Here is a 22,705-nt window from a genome sequence, read left to right as displayed (position 1 = left end):
AGCATGTAACAGATATAATTCACACAATGCCACTGTGAGTCAAGGTAAGACCTATGGGCTCCTTCTATGGAAGGAACACAAGATTAAGTGGACCTACACTTATATCCTGACTCCGCCACCTACTGTCTGTGAGAATGAAAGCAAATGACTCCTTTTTTCAGACTTGCTTTCTTGATCTGTAATATGTAGTAATGTCTACCGGGCACGGAATTGGGTGGTAATTGAATGATGCGCTATGTGTAAAGCATACAAGACAGTGTTCCGCTCATAGCAGGTACTCAGGAATACTGATGCTTGCTTTTATGAGGTTTGCCCTTTTTCCTTTTTACTGGCACTCAGCAAGTTAGATGATGTTACTTATCTCGTGATGTGAGAAGCCAGCGTAGCAAATGGGGAAAGTTCTAAACTTTTATAAGCCTCTGTTTTTGTCATCTATTAAATAGTGATGATAATAGGATTTTTCTTAAAATTATGAGGGTGCAGTAAGGTAATACATGTGAAACATTTAGCAAAGCCCCTAGAATATAAAAAGTATATGCTCAATTTAGCTCTCATCACAGCATTATTATTCATTAGATTAGGTTATAGCATTTATTAGGCTACCCAAAATTCTCAAATAGACACAAATATACAAATATACAAAAATACACAAAATAATTTATGTATAGTGTTTTATATGCAGCATACACATGAACACATCTATACAACATACACATATATATTTCATGTCATTTAAACCAACTAGTTTATGTAAACCAACTAGATGTAGAGAAAAAGAAAAAACTAGAGAATTTTTATGTAGTAACTTTCTATTGACTCCTTTCCTTACAAACCTGTCCTAAATTTTTTTTCTAATGAAGCTGCTGTGATTTTTAAAAAGTAACATTTCTTTATTAATCATCACTTCAGCTAAGACTCACAAGGTCTTATCAGAAAAGTGAACCCTTTCTCGAAATATCAACAAAAGCCAATTTTGCTCACTCTAAGAACTCACTAATTATTTAACTGTAGTGTGTTAAAAGATTTTTTCACAGATTTAGTCTATGACAATTTCGAGTCCCACTCAAGCCTTTTGCCACTACATATCATAAAATTTTAGGAACTGCTTAAATACATTCATTTTTAAGTGATTTTTTTTCTGATACTGACTATCCTCAGGTAACAAGGACATCCTATGTCATCATATTTAATTCTCATAGCATCTGTAGGAGGCACCATCTCCATTTCACAAAACAATGAAGCTGGGCCAGAGAGGTTAAGTAACCTTTAGCTCAAGGTCACACAGTAAGTGATAAAGTCAGGATTCAAACATAATTCAATCTGATTCCAACATTATTCGTCTCTCTCACTGCATTGTATAGAATATGATCTATAAATTATCATGGAATTGAACATAATTATCTTTTTATTAATTCTAACTAATACAATCCACTTTTTTTTAGAAAAAGCTAACCCAACTCCTACTGTCCACTACTTCAAACAACTCTTGGAATTTCTTCCTTCTTCATTTATGCATTCTGAGCTTTTCTGTTGGTTCCCTCTCCAGCATTCTTACTCCTGGACATAAGGGTCATTTGCCTCCCGCCTACAGCAGGCCTGGTGGAGTGGGCAGTTGGGTTTGTAAACTGCAAGGGTGGGAACGGTCTTCAAACAAACAAAACCACTCTCTCCTGCTATTCATGCTTCCAGTTGTGCTTTCAGAGTGACTGTTTCCAACTCCAGATGAACAAAAGGTAAAATTTGCTATTCTTACAGCGCCTGGGCTTTTCAAAGGGCAAACCCTCTCTACCATTGGATAGAGTTGCTAGCCCTGATATCAATGTCCCCATTTAATGGGCATGCAGCTGGAATAACTGACCTGTCCAAGGTCAGATGTGAACTAATTAGCACGGTCAAGACTGAAGCCCACACTCTCTGACACAGCCCTAGACTCTTTACTGTAACAGCAAAGCATAATAACTAAAATAAGGGGCACCTGGGTGGCTCAGTCGGTTGGGCATCCGCCTTCGGCTCAGATCATAATCCTAGGGTCCTGGGATGAGCCCTGAGTGTGGCTCCCTGCTCAGCAGGGAGTCTGCTTCTCTCTCTCCCCCTGCCCCTCCCCCTCTGTTGGTGCTCTCTCTCTCTCTCTCAAATAAATAAATAAAGTCTTTTTAAAAAAAAAGTTTAACTAAGTATAGGTCGCTTGCTCTCTGAATATGAGCTAGTTATTTAAGCTCTCAGAACTTCCTCATCTGTAAGAAAGAGATGTTAAAAATAGCACTTGGTGAGGCGGTTGTGTATCATCTCCCTCTGTTTTCTACCTAAATACCTACTGGACTTCAAAACTGAGTCACAGACGATTAAATAGCTTGCCCTTAGTCATGCAGGTTGTAAGTGGAGCACCCAGGATTCACACCTAAGTCTCTATGACTCCAGAGCTGAAATTTCCTTTTGTTAAGTCACAGAACAACCTCCCCTATACTGCTTATTTGGCAATTAATTTTGCAATGAAATATCTCATAGTGAAATAATCTCATAATTCTTGCAGTGAAATAATCTCAATAGTCACTTGAACTATTAAGCTCTTGCTTGCATATGTTACTGCTATTAGATTTTTCCATATGTTTATGTCTTATTTTCTGGAGGTTTACATATGGTGTTCCCACCACTATCTTGCACATAGTAGAGGCTCAGTAAATGCTTGACGGATCCATTCAAATCTTCAATGAAGGGATACTTTTTCAAAGCAGTTTGCTTCTGTCTTAGAAAATTGTTCCTACAGTTCCTATAAACAACTTAACATCATAGAATCCTAAAACAGAGATTATATGATCTATTGCCTTCATTTTACGACTGAAAAAAAACAAAAGTAAACTGACTTGCCCAAGGTCATCACAAAGCTATTCACCTGCAGATCCATGGCCATGAACTCTGGTCCCTTGAGTCACTGTCTGGTAATGTTCTTTCAGATGTTCGAAAATATTTTCTAGGCCCCTCTTAGTCTTCTTAGGCCACGAGGCTTAAATTTCTCACCATCTTAGGCTCTCCTAGTTTTAGTCCAGTTTTCCAATAATCCTATTAACAGGTACTTCCACAAGTACTGCAGGGGAACAAAAGCTTTTGTTCATTACTAATAGCATTTTCATGGAGTATAAGCTTTATGTACAATAATCTGGCATTCTTAGGAATAAAAAATTTATCTGCCTTATGTTTTGGTCATCCCAGCTTGTAGTAGTAAATCTACATCTTAAGGAAATAATTAAAAAGGGAAAGAAGACAAATTTACACAAAGATAGAATTAGGATAACTGCTACCTGGAAATGGCCCAACATTTGGAGACTATAGAACAATACGTACTTGCCGAAAAATGGTATGGAGACCAGATAGCAGCAAAGAAAATTATGCAATAAATGAAAAAAGTAAAACAAAAAAAAAATGGCATATTAATTGCAATGTATCAGGATGTGAAGAATTTAGAATTGTAAACAGTGGATTCTGTAAGGTAAAAGGGTTCTTTGTAAAGTTTTGATGTTTTCTCCTCTCCTAGCATTATAGATTAGATCTAAATAAGGACTATAATGCCCACAGGTAAACATAGCTTGAATAAAGGGTCTCTGGAGGGCATGTAGGTAGGTGGGTCATGAAGGATAGACATGGGTCAGACTGCATGTCTTAGTCCGTTCTGGCCGCTGTAACAAATTATCACAGACCAGGTGGCTTATAAACAACATAAATTTATTTCTCACAGTTCTGGAAGTTTGTAAGTTCAAGATCAGGGTGTCAATGGTTGGGTCCTGGAGAAAGCCCTCCTCCAGGTTGCAGATTGCTGGTCTTGCTGTGTCCTCACGTGGTGGAAGAGACAAGCTAGCTCTGTGGGGCCTCTTCTAAAAGGGCACTAATCCCAATCATTAATGCTCCACCCTCATGACTGTACCACCTGCCAAAGTCCCCACCTCCTAATACCATCACCTGGGGCATTAGATTTACAACATATGTATTTGGGGGGACACAAACATTCAGGCCACAGCCCTGCAGATGGTCTTGCCCATCATTACGCTGAAAAGTTTGGTATTTAGCTTGTGGATAAGTGGCCTGGTTACCATCTGATGAGCTTGAAAACAAAGCACACAAACAAAAAGCAGTAAAGCCATCATTTCTGGGGATCCATCTGTTACTCATCCACTGATGTAGCTCAACTGGTGACATGTCTGGAGCCCAGCAATAACAGTTGATGATCAACTCCATCCCCCAAATATTTTTTTCACATATTCTTTCACCAAACCAGTTTTTCCCAAAACAACTGTTTGGGAAATTAATGAGTGCTTACTATGGACCAAGCACTGTGTTGAATATTTTACCTCATTTTATCCTCAAAACAGGCCTACGAAGTGAGTGTTATTATATCATCCCTGCCAAAGGTCATATAAATAACAAGTGTTAGAAACAAAACTCAATCCCAAGTATGTCTAATGACAGATCCCGTGCTCTTGGCCACTACAGTGTGTCATTTCTAAGCATCTTTCCCAGTTTTATCCAAGGCCCAGACTAAGGATAGAACTCTAGGGTATTCCACGAGAGACTTCCTTCACAATAGACGTCAAACCACTCATTCATGCTCATTGGATATTGTGATTCATCTAATAGTCAATTCACTTGGCAAGACTATTATCCACCTGACTTTCACAATTTTATTCACAAGAATAGCATGGAAAACTATTCAGTGCCTTGCAAAACTGAAAAATAATATGTCTATGACATTCCCTTCATCTGCTAACATCTGCATTTCTTGCCAATTTTACCTTTTTTCTTCCTAAGAGATCTCTTCATCTACATTATTGTCCTTGTCCCTAAATTATCTGCCATGCTATCTCTAGAGCAATTTAAACTCAAGCCCCATCATAACTTCCCTATTTCAAATACTTCAGAGGCCTCCCATCTTCTAGAGACGGTGCTCCTAACCTCAGTTTTAGGACCTCCAAGCACTATTTCAAATTATTTGAATGCCGTATACGTGTGCATGCTGCTTCGAAAAGCATCCATAGATTTGTATTACATTATACTGACAATGATGATATTAGCACACTGAACTGTAGCTCCTTGAGGACAGGGATTATGTTTAATTTAGCTTCAAACTTTTTGGTTGTGTTTAACTTAACTTTGAAACTACCATAGTGCCTTATACATAGTAGATAGTAAGTACGTATTTGTTAATAATCAATTACCAAGTCCCAAATACTGAAAGCCAAGGGAAGGCAGTTAAAGAAGAGACCTGCATGAATGAGAATTACCAAAGAAAACTTTATTGAGGAGGGAGATACACAAAGGGTAAATTTTTTAATGGCTGGAGAAGAGTACAGAAGTTACCAAAGGCAAAAGAAAAAAAGCATAATACGTAGTCTGCTCTGGGATGGGGAAGAGTAAATGTGCTTTGTTTGATAGGAAGGAGAAGCAGTGAGCCACAACATAATTAAATACTTGTCATTACTAAAACTTTACTGTCTAGTACCATGTCTAGAGATGAACAGCAAAGACAACAATCCTAAATTTTGCTCCTTTCAGAAACCTCAAGTTATATCAAAACCATAAAAGAGAATGTTTCATTTAGACAAACTGTATGATATAATGGGGAAAACACGAGCTTTATAGGGCAGCAAATCTAGCTTTGAATTTTAGCTTTGCCGCTTACCTGTTACCTTGGGTGAGTCCCTTATCTCTTTGAACTTCAGTTTTCTCTTCCGTAGAATGGAAATCATAATGGTTATCCTAAAGGACTGAGGTGGGGTTTGAATGAGATAATTCTTGGAAGCCCTCTAGCGCAGAACCTGGCGTGTAGCAGGTGTTCAATAAACAGGAGTGTTGCTGTTATTGTTTAGACTATGAACTGATGTACTTGTGTGTCTGCGCTAAGTCATGGTGTATGTTATGTTGTGTATGTTTTTGGACATGTAAACTTGAGCCTACTTGATCTGAAGGTAATTGGGCTTTTCGAAACGGAAATAATCCAGAAAGGGACAATGTGTGACATGGTACCCCATGGCCATTGTCTCTAAAATAAAGAAACAAAAAAAGTTTTGAGTGTAGGGTGAGTGCTCAAATAGGAAGCTAATAATTTTCTTTATTTACTACCTGCTGTACAAACTGTCATTCAAATACTGCCTTATGCTTTATGTAAAACATTGAAAACCCCCTATGACTTTATTCTTCTGCTTGGATTTTTTTTTCTTAGAAAAATATGTAATTGAATTAATTTCAAGTGTGTTTGTTTGTAAACCAGCCAAATATTTCCTTTTAAATACTTGAGCTCTATGTTGAATACACACATGTGGTTCTTAGCACATTTTGTTTTTTCAGTAATAGATTTCATCCTTTAATCCTTTTTTAAATGGGCTTTAAGTTCCACATATACTAATATGTCTCCTATGTCCATAATAAATGACAGTTTTTCATTTCGTGCAGGTTCTTCCAGGGGACCCAGCCCCCTAACCATGGGAGCCCAGGATACCCTCCCCGTTGCAGCAGCATTTACAGAAACGGTCAATGCCTACTTCAAAGGAGCAGATCCAAGCAAGTAAGCCTGGGGCTTCATCCACTATATTCTCCAAACTCTAGCCTATTCAGTGGGGGGAAGGGGGCACCCTAAATATAACTATTTCATTCTTTATCCTAAAATGAACCAAACAAACAAACAAAAATTCGGTTAACAATAACAGGTGGCATACATAGAATGGAGGAGAAAATTTAAATTAGAACTATTAATTCACTGCGTTTTTTTAAAATGTGCCAAAAGGACTGATAATCTAATATCTTGCTCCTTAGAAATCTCTGGTTCAGTTTTGGTTGCAAGTTTACAGAAAATCCTAACCCAATTCCGTCGACAGCAAAAAAATTTATTATCTCATAAAAGTAAATGTCTAGATCATGTCTTTATTGTCTTAGTCTTTGCTGGATGGGAATCACTCACATATAAACTGAGAAATGGTGCACTGGAATGAGAATCTGGAAAAACACACATTTCATAGCACAGAGATTAGTAAGAAGACAAGTTATATGTTACGCTTACTAACTAAGGAAAAACTGGCCAAAAAAATTATAATCACAGCAAAGTAAAAACTCTAGAGAAAAATGCACCACTCCTTATTTACTGAGCCTGATTTCACTTATTTCAGTACACAGTGACAGTGAACTTGACCTGAATGCATATGTAATATGATTAAATATTTTGCTTTTCTGTAAGGATTTCTCTGGATAGAGTTCAGGAAGTTTATAGATTCCCTGAAATTATACTGCATATCTTGTTGTGTGTGCATATGTACATTTGTCCATAAAGAGGGTCTATAACATCCATCAATTTCACAAAGAGGTTTATAATCCAAAAAAAAAAAAAAATTAAGAGTGATTATTAGTCTACACTGAAAACAAAACACCAAAGTCAAACTGGCTTTCATGTGTGTCATTAACACAATTCCAGACCTGAATGTGATGGATAAACAAAGGAATGTGATGGATAAACAAACCTAAATGAGGAGAGAATTGCTTTTTATTTTTTACTTACAAGGACGAGGGCTTAGAAGACCTTAATATCCATGGAAATGAGAATTAGAAAACGTTCACATAGAACAGTAGATCATTTTATGAAAATTTTTTAAAGAGTGATAATTAAGTATAATTAGAACTTGGATTTCCACATATATTTTAAGTGAGAATCTTTGTGATTAAGTGTGAAATCCTCTTTACACTTCAGAAACACTAGTTTTTAGAAGCCTAAATCTAACAGTATTATGCTGGGAAATATGACTAGTAACTCCACCTTTAAGTGCCCTATTGAGAGACAGTGGGATCTATCAACCTCCCTAGATGTCATGTCCCTTTTTACAACATTTAGATTTTATTCTAAGCCCGAACTATTGTAGACAAACCAAAACTATGGACTCCGGTGTGTTTTAGTCCATTTGAGATGCTGTAACAGAATACTATAGGTTGAGTCGCTTCTAAACCACAGAAATTTATTTCTCATAGTTCTTGAGGCTGGGAAGTCCAAGATCAAGGCTCTGGCAGATTCAGCATCTGACCAGAGGCAGGCTCCTGGTTCACAGCAACCTTAAATGGGAGGGTGTGGGGGCGGGGGCGTAGTAGGGAGCTCTTCAGGGTCGCTTTTATAAAGGCACTGGTCTCATTTATGAGGGTCCTACCCTCATAACCTAATCACCTTGCAACGGCCCACCTTCCAACACCATCATATTGGAAATTAGATTTCAGCATATACATTTTGGAAGGACACAAACATTCAGTCTGTAGCACCCTGGTTTCTCCTATGTCTTTTCTCTTTCATCTTCAAAGCAGGAGGGTAATTTGCCACATCCACATATCAGGAATTAAAAGCTGCCTCATACAGAGCATGCATTTGAACTGTTAGAGCAAGTAAGCACCATGTGAGTAAGTTGTATATATACTTCATATACACATACACATGTTTGTTCTATAGACTCTTCTTCAAACAAAGAATTTGCATAACTTTCTATAATGCCAGTTCTAAGTATTACTTATTATTGACTGGCCTACCTATACCTTTAAAGCTCAGGCTGACTGGAATTGACAAAGGCAGGTAGAAACACACCTTTCAAGAATAAGCGTAGTCAGGGGGGCACCTGGGTGGCTCAGTCGGTTAAGCTTCTGACTCTTGATTTCAGCTCAGGTCATGACCTCAGGGTCATGAGATTGAGCCCCATTTCCGGCTCTACACTGAGCATGGAGCCTGCTTCAGATTCTTTCTCTCCCTCTCCCTCTGCCCCTCCCCCCAAACTCTCTTTCCAAAAAATAAATAAATAAGAGTAGTCAGGAGTGTGGAAAGGTCTATATCAGCATGAAAAACACTGGCAATCACACGAGAAATAAGCTCTTTTTTTGTCTGCTTACTAACTGGCTTTCATGAATTCATTTATTCAGAGACCTAATTGGTAGTCAGAGTACTCCCCCTTTTGACCCCTAAAATCTATTCTCAATATATCACTCTTCTGCTCAATATCCTCCTATCTTGTCCAAAGTAAAACGATAATGCTTTATAATGGTCTATGAGGCTCTCATAGACCTTTCTCCCCTTCCAGCTCCCACCTCTCTGATCTTGTCTCCATCACTGGTGTCCTTATTTACTCCACTCTAGCCACACTGGCTTCATATATTGCCATAAGGCCAACCCTATCTGCATCTCAGGGTCTTAGCATTTGTTGCTCTTTCAGCCTGGCTGAAATCTGCTCCAGCTATCTGAGTTACCTGCCCCCTCACCTCTTGCAGGATTCTTCAGCAGATGTACCAGAGACCTTCCCTGTCCATCCTGTGCAAATAGCAACACTTCTCCCCAGCTGCTGTCGGCACTTTCTCCCTCCCCATCGCCCTTCTCTCTAATTAACATGTTGCATGTTTTCAGTGTCCACTGTCTGTCTCTTTCCCCACTAGAATGTAAAATCCATGAGAACTGGGACTTTGAGCATTTTCTTCGTTCTTACATGCTCAGCATCTAAAGCAGGACCTGGCGTAATTGCTGAACGAGTTGAGTTGAATTACTCTCCTAACACTTACAGAATGACAGCTATGTGCCTGCCATTGTGCTAGACAGGGGTTATATCGGCGAAAATAAGACTTGTGCATAAACATAATACATAGCCCACTGTAGGAGAGGTGTAGTTATGGTGCAAGGGGAGTTAAGAAGGTTTTAATAATAATCTTCTTTAAATCCAAAGGAGTGGTATAGCAGCCTACCAGTCACTTTGTGGGTCTGTGCCTAGACCAGCTGGGTTCTTCACCCTGTTTCAGTTTCCCCAGCACACCATCGCAGGTGTGTGGCCAGGTGTGCACCTGGGAGCCTGGTATCCATGACCTTGGCATTCCAGCAATGTGGCACTTGAGCCAAATTAATACTGGTGTTTTCTTATGCCCTTCCAAATGAACTGAGCCTTTGACTTGAGATGACTGCATATGCTGAGTCTGTTTTCAATTATATCGCCATAAGTAGTCGCAGTCTGTATTGCATATTGGTAGACGGGAGATTCAGTAAATTTCATTGAAATTATGAGATCTGAAATTTATGAACAGATCATGAGGTGACATTCTTCTAAACTTAATTTCAGCTCCAGGCAGTGAATCATTTTAATTGCCGTTCCTTTGTTATTCACTTTCAAGGAAACACCTCAAGTTCAAAAATTCTATCACAGTGTGAGTGGGGGAGGGGGAGGATAAAGTCAAACACAGCACCACATAGAGAAATGATACAGAAAAACCATGTGGATTTGCTTTTGCCTGTGGTTCCTTCTCATCCTGCACCCAAAGCCTTCCCCATTTGCTTTCAGACCATACACTGGAAACCGAAATATATATACTATGTTATTTATATTGTTATATGCTATGCTATGTAATCCATTCAAGTATAGTTACACTCTTTCTCTGAGTATTGACAACACCTGTAGGAGGCATTTTGACACCTGAGACTTTCTCGATTGCTCATTGGCAGAGAAGTCCTTAACTTTTGCTGTTGGCTGGGGAATACATCTCCCGTTACTTGCTCCTATTTGAACAACCCTGGTGCTAGGGATTAATTCTTTACTCCCCTGGAAAAATTACGTCTCTCAGCTATTTTCTATCCTTTCCTTATCATCACATTTCAATTATTTATTCAAGTGTCTGTCTCCCCAGTGAAACTGGAAGTTTGGGCAAAGACCACATTTTGTCCTGTTTCTCACTGCCCATTCCAGGGCATTACGTAATACCTGGTACATTGTATAGTCACCCTATGTATAATTGTTCCATGTGTGAATTTATTTTGACATTTTATTGAGTTCCTACTCTGCACTATGCTCTGTGTCATGCACATTTGCCTTTCTAGAACCCAAGACACAGCACTTGCCTTCACAATAGTGGGTCAGATATGTGTAAGAAGCGATGAAACAGTTTAAAAAAAATCTGTACCTCTGTCCAATGAACTTAGAGAAAGGAAAAAGTAAGGAAGGCTGAATAAAGAGAATATTAAGGGAGGTTTCAGAAAGGCCTGCCTTTGAACTGAGTCTTGAAACCTGAAAAGAAGTTTGCCTAAGACCTGAGCCAATGAAAGGGGATTGTAAGTAAAGGAAGGGAAGCTGCGTCTGCTCAGGGGTATGTACACTTGAAAAGAAGACCGTGGGCTTACTTATCACAGCAGTACATAGAAGTCACATTCATGTCAGGGATGTACTTCCGATGACCTCACATATATCAAATTCACACCTTTCCTGACCAAAATTGTCCAGCATGTCTGTTGATTGGCTAATGTGGTACTGCCCGTGGCCATGGGGAGAACCCAGTTTATAAGTCACTTAGCCAGGTGACTTTGAAATTTTGCCACTCTTCTTTTTTAAAGATTTTATTTATTTATTTGACAGAGAGAGACACAGCGAGAGAAGGAACACAAGCAGGGGGGAGTGGGAGAGGGAGAAGCAGGCTTCCCGCTGAGCAGGGAGCCCGACGTGGGGCTCGATCCCAGGACCCCGGGATCATGACCTGAGCCGAAGGCAGATGCCTAACGACTGAGCCACCCAGGCGCCCGAAATTTTGCCATTCTTGACAAGTGTTTCATTTGTTGGGATTCACATGATTTCAAATTTTATTCGTAACATGAGTTTGTTAATATCTCCAAATTGCTGGATTTTTAGATTTCAGTAATTCAAACTCAAATGAAATGTAGCCATGTTGCATACTGATAGGAACAATCGTTAAACAAGGGTTTTCCTTTAGTGAATATGTGCTGGAAATATTCATTTTTCTATAGAAAATTTCAGATCCATAAATAGCCACTGGGTGAATTAATAAATCAGTAAATTTTGCCTGTGACAGCTGAGATACAATCCAGAAATGTAATATAAATGAAGAAACTCGGTGCTTTACATTGGTTTGTATTGACTACTTCTCTCATCAGTCGCCCAACACTGTAAGCCCTTTGAAGAGAGGGGCTGTTTTGCTCATTTTAAAATGGCTTCCCCACTCAAAACAAACAAAAATTATACAATTAGGAGTCGATAAACGGTTACTGACTTAATAAACACTCCCTCCCCTCACTGACTAGTTTTCAAAAGAGAAACTTTATCCCCCACCAAGACACCACTTAGATCACAGTTTGAGCAACCTGGCAAAGCAACTGAGCGATTCTTTGCCCGTTAGAGAACATTTGAGCCACAACAATTGTTGCTGCCAACAACACACCGAGTGAGGGCAGATGCTGAAGTCTGATTTAACAAGGGCTCTGACTAATTACTGTTGTCTTCTAGAGTTGTGAATCATATCCTGCACGTCCACATATTGAAAAACATCAAGAGTAGACTGGGTTTCAGGGGAAGTCCGGGCTCAGCACCAGTAAATAAAGCATGGTTTATGTATCTAAAGGAGAAGGAAGACAACAGAATTGGCACCCCAGCTGGGAGATCGTCAGTATTCTCCAGAAGAGATGGAAGTGCTAACTTCCAGAAACCAGAATTTTCATCCAGAGCAGTGCAGAGTTACGGATGATAATATCTGAATGAGGGGTGGGCGGGCAGGCGGGGGGGGGGGGGGGACGTGGCAACTTTAGGAAGCTCACCTGCCCCCCACCTCACCTCAACCCCAGCCTTATACGTACAAGGCTGTAGCGGTTCTTCACATAAGCTATTTTAAATATGTTCCAAGGGCCATCTCCCCTGAGCCACATGTGTCTCATTAATCACCGTTACACAGCCATACGAGGTGACTACGGGACAAATAGAGTTCCCTATACTCAGATGTGAGCAGAGTTTCCATCTATGAACCCCAAGTTCCCTAGAGTGTACACTCCTGAACTTCAAGTTATAGAAGTTCTTGTTTTGGCTATTGTGCACATGACAGGAGGCTGAGCGGGAGAACCCACTTGCATTGCAGGATCTGGGCACTGGGACAGCCCGGACACATGTACTCCAGGAGGCAGATGCTAGGGAAGCTGCCTGTGCCCCCGGGCGCTATCCAAGCCACATGGGCAGGAATACCCACACACTGGGGATGCCCCCTGCACCACGGAGGTCACACACAGTCCTCCTGCGCTGCAAGAGCCTGGCACGAGATATGCCCTAACTACTGCAGGAGGCTGCCTAGCAAGCACCCTGCAACCAGGAAGGAAAAAAAATCTCTTCCTCCTGCAATGTCTTTTCAGCGCCCTCTACTGACAAAATTTAACATGGTGCCTGTTGGCAAAGAAAAAGTCTATAAAGGGCCCAATAATAATTCGCTCTGTGCAGGCAATAAAGGGTGAATTGGACCTACATTGATTTCATGTAGAAACTGACACAGTGATTATGAATTTGATATGAAAGTGCAAAGGACCTACAATAGCCAAAACAATTTTGAAAAAGAACAAAGTTGGTGGATTAATACTACTTGATTTCAGTGTGATCCAGGGATTCCACTCCCGTATCATTTACCAAGAGAAATGAGAGCCTATGTCCATACGAAGACTTGTAGAAAAATATTCATCACAGCTTTACTTGTAATACTCAAAAACTGGAAAAAATCCAAATGTCAACCAATGAAAGGATCGAAAAGAAAAAAGACTGTGGTATAACCATATGCTATGCAGGAATAAAGCCCTGAACTATTGATGCGCACACTACACGGATGAATCTCAAAATAATTACAGAGTGGAAGAAGCCAGATCAAAAAAAAAAATCACATACACTATGATTCTGTTTACATGAAATTCTAGAATGTGCAAATTAATATGTCGTGTCAGAAAGCATATTAGCAATTGCTGAGGGATAGGGAGTGGAAGGATGGAGAAGAGCAGGAGAGAGGGGTCACAGAAATGCAGGAGACAACTTTTAGGGATGCTGGGTACGTTCAGTAACTTAATTGCATGATGGCTTCACAGGTGTATAAGATATCAAAAATTATGGAATTTTACACTATAAATGAGTGCCATTTTTTGTATGTCATTTATGCCTCAATAAAGCCCTTTTTTTTTTTTTTTAAAGATTTTATTTATTTGACAGAGAAAGACACAGCGAGAGAGGGAACACAAACGGGGAGTGGGAGAGGGAGAAGCAGACTCCCCGCCGAGCAGGGAGCCCGATGTGGGACTCGATCCTGGGACTCCAGGATCATGACCTGAGCCGAAGGCAGTCGCTTAACCAACTGAGCCACCCAAGCGCCCCTCAATAAAGCCCTTTTTGAAAGAGGATTATTCTTCCTTCCAAATTATCATCCTATTGTGCTAACTTATATGACTGATTTTTACAATTTCAGCCAAATAGACATGGGATAAAGATATAGTTAGGGGTGCCTGGGTGGCTCAGTTGGTTGAGTGACTGCCTTCAGCTCGGGTATGATCCCAGGGGTCCTGGGATCGAGTCCCGCGTCGGGCTCCCTGCTCTGCAGGGAGCCTGCTTCTCCCTCTCCCACTCCCCCTGCTTGTGTTCCCTCTCTCACTATCTCTCTCTCTCTCTGTCAAATAAATAAATAAAATCTTAAAAAAAAAAAAGATACAGCTAAATGGAAGCAAGAAGTTTACCTCTCGAGTACAGAAAAGAACATGCTCAGGGCACCAATCATGTTACTGAGAACTAAAATAAGTCCCAGTGAGTTGTGTGATGACATTGTGCAATTGATTTAATATCTTAAAATATGCTGCCAAAGATTCAGAAATCGAAGAGACAGAGAACCATCAGAACAGATGATTCTATCTGTGAGGTGAACATATAGACTTATCTACAGAAAGACAAAAGCTGCATTTTTCTTCTGACAGTTCACAAACACATTCAGCAAATGACCACTCTTTTGGATACGTGGCAATACACCTTGCATTCTCGGGTCTTAGGACCGATTTAGTAGTTGACAGTGGAATTGTAAGAGCTTACCTTTGGTCTCTCCTGCCGTGTAATATTGTTACATAAGTCATTTCTTTTTCACAACTGTTTTGATTCACAGCATATTGACCTGGGTTTCCTCTCTCCCTTCCTCTCCTGTGTTCTGATATGCCAGGTGTATCGTGAAGATTACTGGAGAAATGGTTCTGTCCTTTCCTGCTGGCATCACCAGACACTTTGCCAACAACCCATCACCAGCTGCTCTGACTTTCCGGGTGATAAATTTCAGCAGGTTAGAACACGTCCTGCCAAATCCCCAACTTCTCTGCTGGTAAATATATTTTGCACAATTTCTTTAGAGATGTGCATAGCTTAGCACTGGATACTTACATGAGGGATATACCTTAACAAGAATGTATCCCGGTAGAGAAATTACCGCTACTCCGATATGTTTGTAGATTCAACCCAGAGCTTTTGCCACCTGTCTAAGTCTTCCGTGGGTGCTCATGTGCAGATGCGTATATGTATTCTAATGGCCAACTATCTCAAGTGGCTAAAGAGACATTTAGGGTAATAGAATCTGTATTAGTGACAGTTTATTCATGGTCTGTTTTACTGACCATCAGTAAACAGTGGATAAGGATGGTGGGAAATCAGCCCAATAAAAGGAATAAAATCCATTTGTTGTAGTAGCATCTTTTAAAATCAAATGATATGTGAACGCTGAGCTATTCTTCACATGAGCTTGAAAGTCTTTTTTGCGAAATATAATTTCATGGTCATGGTAATTGTTTCGATGGAACTTTACATATATTCAAAGAAGCTTATGTGAGCTGGTTTGTATAAATATACTTTTTCACATTTTCTACTATTACATCTGCACATGATGGCTTTATCATACCTACATACGTGCAGATTCACCCAAACATACACATGTATGAAGCTATTAAAAATGATCAGCTATACAAGTTAATTATTGGCAATGAATGAGACAGAAGATGTCATTCTTGACAGCTTCCTCTCCATCAGGTCCTGATATTATACTTAAAAATCTGTCTCTAAGGGGCCATGTTTTTCTCTTTACTGTGACCTCCCCTGTCCAAGTGACCACTGTCATTTTCCCAGACCACTGAAATGGCTTTCTTCCTTCCCTTTCTGCGCCCAATCTTGCCCCATGCCTACATATTTTACACAGCAGCTGAATGACTTTTCCTGAGGTGAATCAGGTGATCGCCATGCATAATCCTCAGGTGGCTTCGCATTGCGTCTGTACCAGAATGGGAACTTAGTACAATTGTCTTTGAAGCCCTGAGTCATCTACCCTCACCTGCTTTTCTTTTTTTTTTTTTTTCCATTTATATATATATTTTTTATTCTTATGTTAATCCCCATACATTACATCATTAGTTTTAGAGGAAGTGTTCCATGATTCATTGTTTGTGCGTAACACCCAGTGCTCCATGCAGAATGTGCCCTCCTCAATACCCACCACCAGGCTAGCCCATCCTCCCACCCCCCTCACCTGCTTTTCTGTTATCAGCTCCCACCATCGTGCCTCAGAATCCTTGTAGGTCCAGTCAGACCTGGCAGTCTTAAGAACAGGCGGAGTCCTTTCCCACGTCAGGAATTTGTGTGCTTGCTTCCTCTGCCTCCAGTACTATTCCTATCCCTCTGCACCTTGACCTTGACTCACCCTTCAGATCTCAGCTCTGCTTGGCCTCCCCTGACTATTCCACTTCCCACTCCACCCCCAGCCCCCAGCCCCAAACTAAATACGTCCTCTTGTTGTTCTCTCTCAAGGTACCCTATTCTTCCCCTTTGTCCCTTGCTAGAATTAATAATTATATATTTATTTCTGTTTCTTCATTCGTCCATGTCCCCCACTAGATTGTAAAATCCATGAGGGAATGGAACACAGCTCTTAGATCACCATCACATCCTCGATATCTTCCACTGCGCCTGGCATCCAGTAAAGACTTAACTAACATTTGTTGAATGAATGAACCACTCAACTATGATTTAAAGAATTTAGTCAAGCTGGATATTTATGTAGAAATAACTAAAGGCTGGGGCGCCTGGGTGGCTAGGTTGGTTAAGCCACTGACTCTTGATTTTGAGTCATGTCATGATCTCAGGGTTGTGAGAAAGCAGGCTTCCTGTGTGGAGCCTGCTTAAGATTCGCTCTCTCCTTCTGCCTCTCCTCCCCTGGTGTCCCCCCCACCCATTCACGCGTGCACACATGTACGCACGTGCTCTCTCTCTAAAAAAAAAAAGAAAGAAAAGAAAAAAGAAATGACTAAAGTTTGTTGGTATTTAGAATTGAAGGACCAACGTAGTCACTTTCTTCACTGAGTGAGACTTTTTCATTCCAGTGGTGACAAAACAGTCACAGGTCTTTCAGGTGTTTACGAAGATCACCTTCCCCTCTTTGGTCGTTGCCATGGTTTAACTAGAAAACTTGATTCCAGGTTTAAAAGTATAACTGGGTGTTATACACAAACAATGAATCATGGAACACTACATCAAAAACTAATGATGTAATGTATGGTGATTAACATAACATAATAATAAAAAAAAAAGTATGGAAGGAAATGGTCACCCATTAAATGAAAAATAAACATAAAAAAATCAAGATTAGAAATCAGCAACTTCTTATTTCAAGTTTCCCTCCCTGCTTTTGATGGGCACATTGAGCCAGTTAATTTTTTTCAAGTTTTTATTTAAATTCCAGTTGGTTAACATGGAGTGTAATATTAACCTCAGGTGTAGAATTTAGTGATTCACCACTTAATGTACAACACCCAGTTGAACCAGTTAACTTTATTTTTCAAGATTCCTCCATCTGCAATTAGGGATTATGTGCCACCATCTCACTGGTTTGTTTATTAATGAGACAAATGTCACAGTTTTTGTTGCATCTTCAGGTCGTCAAGTGGCCAAGATTTTAGGCATATTTGCAAGAGTTTTACATTTATATTAATATATCAGTCCTATGAATTGAATTAAATCACACTCTGAGTATGTTTTTGTCTGGCAAAACACTATATAGACCCTTACATTGTTATTTGCTAAGACAAAAAAACAAAAACAAACACTCCTCATTCATTTGGACCTTATAAACCCTAAATATTTGATTATTGTGTCAGGACTGTGACTGGTAAGGAAAGCACAGTCATGGAATCTCTGAGGGCTTGTTATGCAGGATGGTTCCACCATGACCGCTACTATCCAGAGTTTTTAAAAGGCAACACGGTCAAGTATTATTCTCAGTTGCAGTACAAGCCTTAGACCCAGCCAATTCTCTCATTTATGTGTTCTGCAAGACTCCATTTAGGATAACAGCTCGGCACCTGAAGACATTTAGGTTTGCAATCCCTCGAGAGGGACCAAATGGAAGTTTACGTCTACTTTTCCCTAACAAAAGGGGTTTGCTTGTAAAGAATTCAGGAACAATTGCTAAACCAATCATGAGACTAAAGAATTTTCAAGACTTCTTGAACTCTTGCATTCAAGAATTGCATCTCTATCTAATTGACATCTCTAGTCGATACTGGCAAAGCTTTCTCGAATATTTATTAAAGCAAGTTCTCTGAGGAGTTATTGTAGGTATGGGACTAAGCTTAATTTGTTATTAAACTTAGACTATACATTTCCTTAAAAAATAGTGTCACTGAAATTTTCCCAGCTATTCAGATCTACTTAGTACATATTAATGACATGTTGCTGGATATTAATTCTGTACCTCTTTTTGGCACAGTGGGAAAGTATGACCTGTGGTCCACTGACCTGGGCTGGAATCCTGACTCTGTTACTTATTTGCTGTTAACCTTAAGCAAATTACTTAATTTCACTGACTTTCTATTACTCTTATCTCCTGCTTCTGGGTAAGTTGGATGCTTTTAGGTCATAAAAGTTTAGACAGCCCTCATCAGCATCCTTAGCCCAGCTTGACCAGGAACAAAATCTCAGGGGCCAGGAGTCTTTTCCGTCAGAGTTACAGAGTTAGAGAGCTTTGTTTTGTGCTCAGCAACCCATACCAGGGCACAGCAGAACCACATGGGTCATACTCAGATTTGGGCCACAAAACCAGTCCCTCCTAACAGATCAGTAGCAGTTTTAAAGAAAGCCCTGATTTTTTTTATGACTCACTCTCCTAATTTGTTTGACTTTTGGAGGTGGAGTCATAGCAACTTACTTTTCACCTGCCTTCATCACTTTATTTATTTGGGGACAGGGGAGCAGAAGGAGAGGGAGAGAGAGAATCTTTAAAAAAAATAGATTTATTTATTTATATGAAAGAGAGCACGAGCAAGGGAGGGGCAGAGGGAGAGGGAGACAATCTCAAGCAGACTCCCCACTGAGCGCGGAGCAGACACAAGGCTGATCTCATGACCCTGGGATCATGACTTGAGCCAAAATCAAGAGTTGGAAGCTTAACCGACTGAGCCACCCACATGCCCTGAGAGAGAGAATCTTAAGCAGGCTCCACATTCAGCATGGAGCCCAGCGGGGGACTCAGCCTCACAACCCTGAGATCATGACCTGAGCCGAAAGCAAGAGTCAGTAGCTTTACTGACTGAGCCACTCAGGCACCACTGCCAACATCACCTTCTTATTACCACCCTCTGTCTTCTTTTTTTTTTTTTTAAGATATTTATTTATTTATTTATTTATTTATTTATTTATTTATTTGACAGAGAGACACAGCGATAGAGGGAACACAAGCAGGGGGAGTGGGAGAGGGAGAAGCAGGCTTCCTGCTGAGCAGGGACCCCGATGCGGCGCTCAATCCCAGCACCCTGGGATTACGACACAAGCCGAAGGCAGTCGCTTAACCAACTGAGCCACCCAGGCGCCCCACCCTCTGTCTTCTTAACCTCTAGTTGTCACTCAGTAAGTGACTCGTATGTCAGGTTACTGAATTCATTGGGCCCTCAGTTTCCTCATTATGTGGGAAGTGAGCAGAGGCTTTTCACACTCTTGCCCGATTCCTTTTGTCATTGAGACAAGCATTTTCAAGATACATTGAGTGAAGGACGTGTGGACAGACATCTGAGCAAAACAAATCTCTAGGAATACCAGACTCCTGAATTTATCAAGACTGCACTTCTCTATTTTCACTACTCTGATTATTATCATTCACATTCCAGGATCATCTTGTAAGTGCAGTGACTGTTTTATGATTTAGATGTCCTTCAGTGAAATACCATGGTAGCATTAGTATCGCCCTGTTCCTCTCAGTTGGAGATAAAGACTGTGTTTACATTTGGCCGAATATTTAACTCAGTAATTTCTGAGAAACTACTGTTCAAGTGAAGTTAAAAAAAAAAAAAAAATCAGTGTACTCAGCTCCTTGATTGCATTAACTGACTAATTCAGAGGAAAACTAGAGATGTAGAAAGGGCTATTAAGTTTGGGTTAATATATAATTCACTCTTTAAAGCAACCAGTTATCATCAGGATTGGTTGATATTACTGGGTACTCACTGAGATTCATAGCAATATAATCATGCCTCCCTATGGGTATTAATCTATTAATATAATGCCATTCAGAACTGCAATTGTACTAAAACCATACTACTGCTAATAATATGATCTCTACAGACTGGCAAAGATGGAGATAGAAATCAGGTGACAATTTGCTAAGATGCTTCTTTTGGTAGATATTTGTCACAAGATGCTACTCAATAATTTTTTCTTCCCAACTAAATAGCGATAATACTCAAAATGATGCCAATACCAAGGAATTCTGGGTAAACATGCCAAATTTGATGACTCACCTAAAGAAAGTGTCGGAACAAAAACCCCAGGCTACATATTATAATGTGGACATGCTCAAATATCAGGTAAGCCTATTCATATGGTCGGGGTGTCTCTTTCACATTATAAACGTATAATCTAACATGTCTAACATTAAAGAAAAGTAAATAAAATAGCATTTCTTTTAATATAACTTAAAAGCTATAATTTTTAAGAAAATAAACTTAAAAGGCTACTTGAAGACTACAAAAATGAAGTTGCAGAAACTTCCAATAATTGAGATTATAAATATTGGTAAACTAGTTCACTGTGGTGGTAATTTACCGTCCGGGTTGGAAAACACTTATTTATATTGTTGTAAGGAAGCCACTAAAAGTAAAGTATCTACATGACGGAATATTTTACAAAAATGCAAATGAATGTTTGTCCTGTAAGCATAATATCCTCTAAGCTTTGGACATTATCAATAATACTGAACAAACATGATACCACAGAAATTCATCACCTATATAATTAAAATATAATAAAAAATGCATTTTTATTTAACTTTTTTTCCCCAAAACATTTAAACACATTTAGTGACTGCTTTAAGCTTCTGAGAGAAGTGAAAAAGAGCAAGAAAAGCAAACTCCAATAAAATGTTTCCCTGAATGAGAAATTAAATTTTGAGGCACATGCATGGTTCTTCATGCCCAGAGGGGTAAAAATAAACCTGTACTTGTTTTTTTTCACAAACATTCATTACAAAGACACGTCTACATTGTCACTTCTGATTAAAAACATTTTTTTTTACTCTTAAATGCTGTGGGAATTTTTTTTTTTTTTTTTTAGTCTCCATATTTGTCATTAAGTGAATCTAGGAAGTAGACCGAATTCACCTATTGCAACCTGAGGTTGGTGTAAAGTATTAAATTGTAGGCAAGAAACTGCATTCTGGAATTAAGTCAGCTTCCTACCGGCCACTGACTTTAGGCACCTCATCTACCTGAACCTCTGTTTCCTCATCAGCAAATAAGGACAATAACAATTCCTACCTAGATATTTTGTAGGTTGTTGTGAGGAGCTAATAGCGTAATATATTTCAAAGTATTTGTAAAATGTAAGTAGCCCTAGGCCTGCCATTTTGTTTTATTTATTTATTTATTATTTATTTAAAAAAATATTTATTTGACAGAGAGACACAGTGAGAGAGGACACGCAAGCAGGGGGAGCGGGAGAGGGAAAAGCAGGCTTCCTGCGGAGCAGGGAGCCCGATGATGCAGGGCTCGATCCCAGAACCCTGGGATCATGACCTGAGCAGAAGGCAGACGCTTAACAACTGAGCCACCCAGGCACCCCGCCGTTTTGTTTTAAAGTGAGCTCTGAGGAATCCTTTTTGCTGTTGTTTATTTGTGGTGGTGGTGTTTTCCAAGATTGCAAGGAATTGGGTGGGAGGCACAGGGAGCGTTTTTGTGGGACTGCCCTCAAATCTCAGCATGTTTAGTTTCTGGCCACCAGGAGCATCCCCCAGGGCCTGGGACAATCAAAAACACACCCACACAAACCCAAAAAGCGCCATCACTGGGGAGAGGAGCCACTGTGAAGTCAAAAACCACCACTGAGACAGAGCGCAGAAACGGGCAGGGAGGGGTCTGTCTGCTCTGCTTTTGATTTACCTTAAATAACGTATTTCCAAAGCAAAGTTCATTTGCAGAGGATTATGCTGCAAAAAACATTTAAAGTTTAAAAACGTATAATGATAGTCTAACTAAAATTGTCATCAAAAGCCATGCCTATCATTGTATACAAGAACTCATATCTGGGCTTATTTCTGCAGCAACCACTGCTGCCTTATGAGCTCAGCCTGCCCTCAGGCCCCTTCCCCATGGTGTCCATATGTGCAGGCATTGCTAGGCCTAGAGGGAGCTGTTTACTTAAAATCAGCAAAACTCATACTCTGAATAAAACCCCAAGGGTGTAGACATCACCCACACAACCCCCGCGGTGTGAGTGTGCTGGTAAAAGAAGAATCTCCTCCAGGGCGCCTGGGTGGCTCAGTTGGTTAAGTGACTGCCTTCGGCTCAGGTCATGATCCTGGAGTCCCTGGATCGAGTCCCGCATCGAGTCCCGCATCGAGTCCCGCATCGAGTCCCGCATCG

The 22,705-nt window shown here is 40.0% G+C and overlaps 1 protein-coding gene across 10 annotated transcripts in view; it reads left to right on the top strand.

Annotated features, from left to right (window-relative positions):
* The window catches only part of SGIP1 (SH3GL interacting endocytic adaptor 1), a 203,499-nt gene that overhangs the window by 172,509 nt on the left and 8,285 nt on the right, over positions 1-22,705 (top strand). For all 10 annotated transcript variants that reach the window (XM_035018329.1, XM_035018331.1, XM_035018330.1 and 7 more), the window contains 3 exons: positions 6,439-6,550; positions 14,983-15,138; positions 20,521-20,653. In XM_035018329.1, the coding sequence (XP_034874220.1) occupies positions 6,439-6,550; positions 14,983-15,138; positions 20,521-20,653 (401 nt within the window). The remainder of the gene's footprint in view (positions 1-6,438; positions 6,551-14,982; positions 15,139-20,520; positions 20,654-22,705) is intronic.

Source organism: Mirounga leonina, unplaced genomic scaffold (assembly GCF_011800145.1).
Source record: "Mirounga leonina isolate KUSES-001 unplaced genomic scaffold, KU_Mleo_1.0 Mir_173, whole genome shotgun sequence".
In the NCBI taxonomy this organism is placed as follows: domain Eukaryota; kingdom Metazoa; phylum Chordata; class Mammalia; order Carnivora; family Phocidae; genus Mirounga; species Mirounga leonina.
This window is presented reverse-complemented; position numbering and strand designations above follow the sequence as displayed.